General features: G+C 39.6%; 1 protein-coding gene across 1 annotated transcript in view; it reads right to left on the bottom strand.

Moving 5' to 3' along the window:
- Positions 1-5,883: 5,883 nt before the first annotated feature.
- The window catches only part of MTDH (metadherin), a 35,306-nt gene continuing 31,842 nt past the window's right edge, over positions 5,884-9,347 (bottom strand). The window contains exon 13 of the mRNA XM_065054060.1: positions 5,884-8,784. Coding sequence (XP_064910132.1) covers positions 8,714-8,784 — 71 coding nt within the window. The 3' untranslated portion in view covers positions 5,884-8,713. The remainder of the gene's footprint in view (positions 8,785-9,347) is intronic.

Below are 9,347 nucleotides of genomic sequence, written 5' to 3'. Positions count from 1 at the left end.
AGTTCCGCGGTTAACAGCATAACAGCAGGCTGCATGACTTGGATGACTTTGAACTGCATCTCTGTGGTATACGAATATAAAATAGCACAGTATTGATTTCCCAGCTCAGTTCTACCAAGTGCTGAGCATCCTGAGCGCATTCCAGAAAAGCACTTAAATGTGTTTTACTACTACTGTTCAAAAGTGCTCAGTCCCTACGTCCAATCTGAGTAACATTATTTTTGCTTATGAAAAAGACAGGCTTTCCTTTTTTTTTTTTTTTTTTTTTTTTTTAAATTAAGTCATCACATTAGTTCAGAGCAAGCAGCTCTTTGAACGTTTCTCCCTGGAAACTGCAGAAAAGAATTTCAGCAAAAAGGGAGAAAACATTTCAAAGCTCTACTATAAAAATTAAGATTTTTTTAAGTTTTAAAAATAATTAGCCAGGCATGACTGCGACAGGGGCAGGGGGGGGGAAGTTATGTATGCAAAAGGGGAAAAAGAAGTTAAAGTGTGAAAGTCTCATACTTAACATACATATTAACCCCACTCTACCTAGCGCACAGACATGACTTGGAAATGCTGGAGAGGCAGCTGCTGCAGCTGTTGCGGGGTGTCGGGTGGTTGGGCTGCATGAGTGCACGAGTCACCGCACAGTCTCAGCTTTGGTTCTTCTTGAAGAGGCTACTCAGACCGTGCTGGCAAGAACAGAGAAAGAGATTGACCTGGAAGTGTTTCAAAGAACTCGAAAGATTCCAGCTTTACAGCCAAACTAAAGGCCAGCGTAACTAAGAGACAAAAATGCAACAAAATAATTCAGGAGTCAAATGAAAGGTGATACTAGCACGGCAGGGTTACTTGTAACAGATCATTTGAAACAGTCACCTGAAGTAGCTGCCCCATCCTAAACTTCCCCTGGTAAACCCATTTGGGCCAAGACTACAGTTTTCGTTTCATCAAATTTACAGGTTGTGTTCCACTCCCCCCACCACCGCTATCAAGGAACTAATACTGATGGATTACATTCTTCTGTAATTCAGAAGCACCTAGACAGTCTGGGTGGTTATGAAAAGGACACTCTTTAACACTGCATTGCTCTAAAGCAGTACAGTCTTCGAAGGAGAATACATGGACCTCCCAAAGTCTCAAAAAAACCTCTGGAGAAAGCCACCTTCATAAGCACAGGCAGGATTTGATTGACAGAAGACACAACTGTTGAGATATGTTTTATGCATACCATAGAAAAAGCCCAGGTAGCAGTTGTATGGAATTCTATAGAATTCAGTGCTTTCTGATTGTAATTTTCCTGCATTCAAACAATATGGAAGCATAACTGGCCAGCTAAAGTACGGCTTTTGTTTTTGCTTTTTCTTAAAAAGGAAACCCTATTTCATTCAAATGTAAACCCATTTTTTATGCTTAGTCTGAGATATCTCCTAGAGATTTTGCAGTCTCTCAGTTAAGGCACAACATATAGCTCCAAACTCACTGGGCACAGAGGGGGACTCATCACTGTGTTACCTGGCAAAAGAGGTGTCTGTATGAGGAACAGTTACATCTTTCAACTTGTGTGGATGAGAGCTCCACAAAGTTAGCTTAAAAGCTTTTTTGTTTGTTTGTTTCCGAGATTGGATAAAGATCTGAAAGGGAAGCTCTAAGGAAAGCATTCTGGCTGCAAAAATAGGCTTGCCAATTATGTTTTGACACTGGTATATGTTAAGGAAATTTATTTTCCCTAGGTTTTCCAATGCAGAAACTCAGGCATAGATTCCAGAAATTCTTCTAAAATAAATAACTTATTTGCAAGGTACTGCACAGAGCAACTTGAGCTGGGTGCCTCCTGAAGAGGGACCCTCAGCAAAGGAAAACTTGGGCAAGTATACTTCCACAATCCAAGCCCTCACCCCCCATCAAATGACAAAAATGGTGAGGGAGCTCAGAGGAAGGGAGAATGAACTAAACAGCCCCAGTTCCTCTCAGCCTTTTGTAAGGTAATTCTTTTCATTTTCAAGGCAATGAAGAAAAGTTAAATGAAATACCTAATCACAGTGTATACAAATAGGGAATTCATATGGGGAATAGCTGTTCATTAGCAAACTAATTAATTTTCCGCTTTTAGTTAGTTAGCTAGTTTGAGCTATAAAAAAGATAACTTTAAATCAAGATTATTTAACTCTTGGAGCCAATCCAGTCTGTAGCTTTTCAGAAATTGTAATGTCAGCTTCAGCATTGTCTCTCCCCTGTTCAGAAAGATGCTGCCTCGCTTCCAGTAACCAGATCAGAGAATACCACGTTGGAGGGGAGATCAAGGATCATCTGGTCCATCTTTTCTTGGCAAAAGCACGGTCTAGACATGATGGCCCGGCACCCTGTCCAGCTGAATCTTGAACGTGCCCAGTGTTGGGGAGTCCAGCACTTCCCTGGGGAGATTATTCCAACGGTTGATTGTTTTCATTGTGAAAAATTGTCCTGAAATCTCCTCAAGAGTAACTTGTACTCATTACCACTCATCCTTTCTGTGTGACTCCATCTTCTTTGTAGCCACACTTTAAATGGTGATAAGGTAAGCCTTCTTTTCTCAAGGCTGAACAAGCCCAGTTCTCTCAGCCGTTCCTCATATGGTGGTTTCCTAGACCTTTGATCATCTTTGTGGCCCTTCTCTTGACGCCCCTCCAGCCTGTCCACATCTTTTTTTGTATAACAGAGTCTGAAACCAGACACAGTATTCCAGGTGTAGCCTGATAAGCTCTGAGCAGAGTGGGATGACTTATATCTCTGCTGTCCCTTGTCGATGCAGCCCAGCATCCTGTTGGCTTTCTTTGCTGCAGCAGCACACTGTTCACTCCTATTGATCTTGTTGTCTACCAGGATGCCCAGATTCTTTTTCCACAGAGCTGCTCCCCAGCCAGGTAGATCCCAGCCTGTGCTGCACTCCTGGATTACGTTATCCCATCTGTAAGACCCTACATCTGTCCTTGTTGAAGTGCATAAGGTTCTTGCTATCCCAGTCTTACAGCCTATCCAGGTCATCCTGCAGGGTGGCTCTCCCTTCCAAAGTGTCCGCTTCCCCACTCAGTTTGGTATTACCAGCAAACTTCATCAGGGTACGCTTGATCCCATCATCCAGATCACTTATGAAGATGTTAAACAGCACTGGGCGCAACATCAATCCCTGGGGGACCCCACTCATGACAGCTTGCCAGTTCAAAAAGGAGGCACTTACCACCACCCTCTGGGTGTGGCCTGTCAGCCAGTTCCATACTCACTGCAGAGACCACTCGTCTAGACCATAATGCATCTTTAGCAGGAACACGTGGAAAAACGTATCTAAAGCACTGGAGAAAGAGGTAAACAAGGTCCACTGCTCACCCCACATCAGCTGAGCGTGTTACTTCATCACAGAAGGTGATCAGGTTTGTCAAGCACAACTTGACCCTGGTGGCTCCATGCTGGCTTTTCCTAATCATGCGCTTCATTTGACCTGTGATAGCTCCCAGGAGGATTTTTTCCGTAAGTTTCCCAGGGACTGAAGTAAGACTCAGAAGTAAGGCCCAGAATTTCCTGGATCCTCTATTAAGCCCTTCTTCTACTCTTCTGGAACATCCCAGATTTCCATGACTTCTCAAAGACTATGGAGAGCAGCCTCACAACATCAGCCACCTTTCTTAAGGCCATGGAGTGGATAGTGTCAGAGCCCACACATTTGTAGCAGTCGAGTTCCTGTCATAGTTCCTTTACCAACTCTTCCTTCACTGATGGCAGTCTGTGCTTGCATCAGCCTGGATTTCTGTTCCCACAGCCTGGGGCCCAACAGTGTTGGTAGGCAACAGTGACAGAAGACTTAAGAACCTCTGCCTTTTTAGGGTTGTTGGTGACTAATTCACCTGTGCTGTTTAGCAGCAGGTCAGTATTTCCCTTTCTGTTTCTGCTTGTTGTCTGTGCACCTGGAAAACCCTTTCTTGTAGTCTTGACATCTATGGCCCATTTCAATTCAAGCTGAGCTTTAGCTTCTCTATCTCTGCAGTCCCTGGCACTGCCCTTGCAGTTCTCAACAGGTATTTGTCTGGTTTTTAACCTGTAGTACACTTCTGTTTTGGTTTTGCAGAGACTCAGAAGCTTGCAGTTAAACCAATGGGGGGTCTCTTGCTCTGCCTACTTCCCTTACCTTTGAAGGGGATGAACTGTTTTTGTGCTTTCAGAAGGTTCTTGAAAAGCTCCCAGCACTCAATAGCTCCTTTATCCCCCCTGGAAGCTTCTCACAGAATCCCCCTCCTCTCAAGAAAACTCATTCTGTAGTAATTTCAGACATGGCTGCAGGTATTTCCCACACACAATAGCTACCTCTGTGTACAGGTGTAAAAGCAAGGTTACCAATCTTTCATAATGCCTTTGTAGGCTTCTGAGAGCAGAAGCAAAGCTTGTACATCTCCTTGGATGTACACTCAGCCCTCAAAAGCAGAGGGACCATTAGCTGATACAGCTCCTATTCTTTTGGCTAACTGGCTAAGGCCTGGCCCGGTCCAGGGTGCCTCTTCAAAAGACACATGCAGGCCTGGCTGCCCAAGAGTGAATCCAAGCTACAGTGTCACATCAGATAGAAGTTATTTCCAAGCCAGAGTTTCACTTACATGATTTTATTCGTTAGCTACATAGGTATGGGTGGTCAAGGACATGGCGTAGCCATGAAGAACAAGCTGTGGAAGCCTTAGTCAGAGTGGCCTCTGAGAACAAAGATCTCAGTAACAAAGTATTTGGTTTATACTTCATCAGACACTTGAAATAAAGAACCACTTAACTCCAGGTCAGAGCAGCTAAGTAGAAACACTCTGTGTGTGAAAGACACAAGGAACCCTCTCATACTAATTAGTGTTAGGAGCTCATTGTGGTGATCCAGTTCTGAGTGGTCCATGACATACCCTCTGCCATGGCCTGAACTGAAAATACTGACCCAAGTTAAGAGGTTGTTTGATGCTACTATCAGGATAGAAAATGCACTTGCTTTGAGCTGCAGATGTTCCTAAGCATTTTTTTTTTTTTTAAGAGCACTGTATGAAACCAAGAGTTTCATGTTAAGAATTTCTGGAAAAGAAAATTGCATTTAAATACACGAAAATTAAAGACATCATAATCTCAGAAAAGCAACTGATTTTCAGTGAACCAGAAACCTTCAGCTTAGTACAACCAACCAGACGTTTAAAAGAAGTTTGATAATTTCTCAAACTGAAGTGACCCACTATAGAGACCATTTTAGCAATCCAACTAAGTTTCAATAGGAACAGTGATACAGGAAACAAGAGTCCTTTCCTCCCTGACAAAATACAAGTTCTCCTATGTCATTCCCAACTAACAGTAGCTCTGTCAGTCCTGCAGGGAATAAAACCCATGGTGATACTGTACCATATTAGGTTAGGAACTATTGGCCATGCAACCCCTTCCCAGTCCTTCTCCCACCCAAATTCACTCAACCGATGCTCTTAGTTCTTAAAGCAACCCACCCAGCATTTTATCAGTAAAATGATTTTAGCAGTGTCTTTTAAGTAGTGTATTTTTTTTCCTTCTTCCATTTACAACAGAACAATGAAGGAATCTTTCAGTGCTCACCCACAAGAGCACTCTGTCCTTCATGGGTAGTTGGTGGTTGCCAGAAGGAGACTTGCAGGTACAAGTGGCTGCAAGAGACCTGCAGTTTTTTAACAACTGAAATCCTGGCTGGCAACCAACCCAAGTCACTTAAGGGCAAAGCAACTGTGATTAATAACAGCTGAAAGTCTACTCACACCAGGTACTCTGGTGGCTGCACCTCTCAAAAGCCTTACTCACAGGACAATCCCATGGCTAGGAACTATTAATAAGGCTGCTTCCAATGAGATACAATCCAGTTACAACACAACAGTACTAGAAGTATTTCTATAAAGTTTGAAATGTTTTTAATATGTACATTCTTAGTAAATATTAGAGTAGTGCTTTTCTTTTGCACTTCTTTAGGCTTCTAAAAGGGCATCAGAAATACAGTTTTCACCCCCCAAACCAATGCACAGTTGTTACCTTTGCAACAAGCACATATGAACTCTGTACACCTTCCCCTCCCCACAAAAGAAATAAAAATATGCCATGAATATCCAATTATACATCATCACACGTTTAAATTATGCATACAAATAATTCCAGAGTATTTAGAAAAACCCAATATATTTGATTTATGAAACCATCCCGTGCATTCAACAACAAAAACAAAACAAAAAAGAAAGAAGAAAAAATGATTAACCTTCTTTAAATGGTGTTTTCTCTTTCTACCCAAGTACCAAAGTCTGGATTCAGTGTATCATTAAGACTAACAACTGCTGGAGTCATAGAAACATGACAGTACATAGATAACCAAGTTTCTATTTATAGACAATATGCTATACAGTTACTGCCTCTTTAATGAGTGTCAAATAAAGCAAGTTTTGCTTTCTAGGACATTGAAACTGTACATTAAGAAAACACTAATGGTGCTGCTAAATAAGTAACAACACTTGGAAAGGAAGGCTATGTATTTAGATGGTTCTGCTTAGCAGTAGCAGTTAATTAGGAGGGTTCCTATGTTGTTTAATAGTTTGTTTCCTTTTTTTTATTTTTATTTTTTTCCAGGATGACAAGCCATTTAAAAGCTACAGCTCACTAACCCAGCAATATCACCAATTTTATCCTCAAGAGAAAAAAAAGCAATTATGCAGCAGCAAAAGCTCTTGGGGTCAGGCTCTCATTACAAAAGAATCTTAATATTTTCTACACAAGAGGCTCATAGCACAACATACAGATTGGAAACAGACATTTCAGACACACATTACAAACCTGAATTCAAAGGGTATTCTTTTAAATCTTTACTATGAAGATGACAAATGATAATATTATTTACATGCAAAGGACTCTGCATGGTTTGGTAATATCCTATTTTTGTGTTTGCCTTAAGATACTCCTTGAAAAACTACACTTCAGTTCTAAATTTATTTTACATAAGCCTTGGCAGGTATCAGTCTCAGGCATTACTCCCCTCCCAGTAAATAAATCAGTACTGTCGATATGCTCAATTTATTTTAACAAATCAATTTAGAGTGTCACATGTTCCTGATACACAGGGATTAATACCTGTGTTTGACATCCATTTATTAGGAAAGCTCTCCATTAGCAAGGTGCATTTTCAGTACAATTAAAACCAGCTTGAGGCATTAACTATTGTTGCCTTGCAATACTGTCAAACTGCAGTCCAGTACAGTAAGAGTACAAGGTTGTTGATCAGTACCATGTGTTACAGCTGTTAACCGTTCTGTTTGTGCCACAAAACCAGAAATCAATCCTTTAAAAAAACCCAAAAAACAGAAAACTTGGCTCTTCTTTAACTGAATTTACCAGGTGATGTTCATTACCATCCTTATCAAACAAAGTTTTGTAAAGGCTATTTACAGTGTACATGGCTGAGCATGCACCTTACAGACACAAACACATCTGCCAGTTTGATACCATGTAGTTACACAGTGCCTGAAAATGACAACACATCTGAAACACCATTTTAATTAACAGTTTCAAGTGGGAAATGGTCTTTATTTTACAACAGCTATACTTGCATGAATTTTATTTTTTTTTTTTATATAAAAACACTAACTCCTGTCCAGAAGTCTAGACACATTCTACATACTACAGGTTAAGGCAGTAAAAAAATGTGTTCCTGATAACTGGTCTTGACAATGTCAATTAAAGCTGTCTGAAGCCACTCCAGTTCTCCAACAGATCTTTGAAACCCCAAATAACTGGTGAGGGAAAAAAAATCATCACTTTGCTTTCTTCAGAGTTTTAGTAACAGGGAACAGAACAGAATTGGGTATGGTAAGTTTAAAAGCGTTAAAGGAAGGGAACATTTGATTTCAATTCATTCCGTAAGTTCAAAAGTTGAAAGAATACAGTTTTAGATGCGAGTCTGAATCAACCAAGAACTGTAGGGAATTAAGGAGAAAACCGATTTTATGCACATTACTGCATTCTTAAAAATATACTGTTATCTTCAATAATTCAAGTAAGGTAATAGACATTATCAAAAATAACTTCATGAACCATACTCAAGTTTCAAACCACATTCTCAAACTTTTAACCCAAAGCAGTTTTGTTAACTTCATATAATAAACCATGAAGGTCTGACTGTACAAATGGTTAATGATTTGCACTTGTGATTCCTGCAATAGCTAGCAGACTTGCTAACCAAGTTACTGTAAAGATATGGCAGATTATGTATTTAATCAAAGCACTTTGATTTAGGCATGAAACAAATTCGAATGATTGACATTCTGTGCTTCTAATGCATCACTCATAAGAGAGGCAAGAAACACCCACTATTTGTACAGACAACTGTTTTTACAGAAAATCCTTCCTCGAAATCAATCTTATCCGCAGCTGTAGATGAGAGTATAATCTGTTGTAAACAGGGCACTGTGTTGTAAAACCAGTTTGTTTGTTTAATTAAAGATCTCTCTCCAAAACTTGGAAAAACAGACTCTTCAGAGTGTCTTTCAAATGTAGGATGTTCTGCTTGCTATACAATACTTTCTTTTGATTCCTTTTTAAAGATGGTTGTGTTCACAGCAGTTCTGTTTTTAAAAATTGTTTGAAATTTATATAAAATTCTGTACATGTTCACAAATTATTGCATAAACAGCATAATCTTCATGACAATATTCAGTAACACACGTCCATCTCAGGAAGTTCACGTTTCCCTTCTTGCTTTTTTCTTCTTTTTAACTTGTTTGGGTGATTCCCAGCTTTCTTCAGACTTCGCTAAAAACAAAACATAACTACAGTGTTAGGACTGAGAAAGTTTACACAGAATTGACTTCAAAAATACACCTCATACTATTATAAAGTAATTCAGGACAACCCACCAATGCGATTTTTGAAGCAGACTTATATTTACCTGCATCTACCACATAGTCTAATTAGAAGTGCATCTAAAGCAACACCTGCTAATTTCAACCTACATTTTTATACCACAAATACACAGAACGATACACACAAAGGTCATTCATTTTGTAAATGTATTATTTACAATAGAGTCATTATTTTTTGACTAACTGGAAATCATGCATATGTACAAAACTGACACTAAATATTCACTCTTGTAAGATTACACTGTTTCTAACCACTAAATAAGTTACGATTTATTATTAAAAAAACAATCAACCATGTAAATATGCGGTTACATGGAATTCATAAATAAAGAAGCACTATTTTATTAAAACAGATTGCCTTAAAACATGCTGTCTGCAAAAAGTGGTAAATCGAGTAAAATATTTGATATGCTGAATATAAGAGATGTTCTTTCAATTGCTGAGGCATCGATC

Source organism: Columba livia, chromosome 2 (genome assembly GCF_036013475.1).
Source record: "Columba livia isolate bColLiv1 breed racing homer chromosome 2, bColLiv1.pat.W.v2, whole genome shotgun sequence".
Taxonomy (NCBI): Eukaryota; Metazoa; Chordata; class Aves; order Columbiformes; family Columbidae; genus Columba; species Columba livia.
Note: the sequence above shows the minus strand (reverse complement) of the source record. Positions and strands in the feature narration are given on the sequence as shown.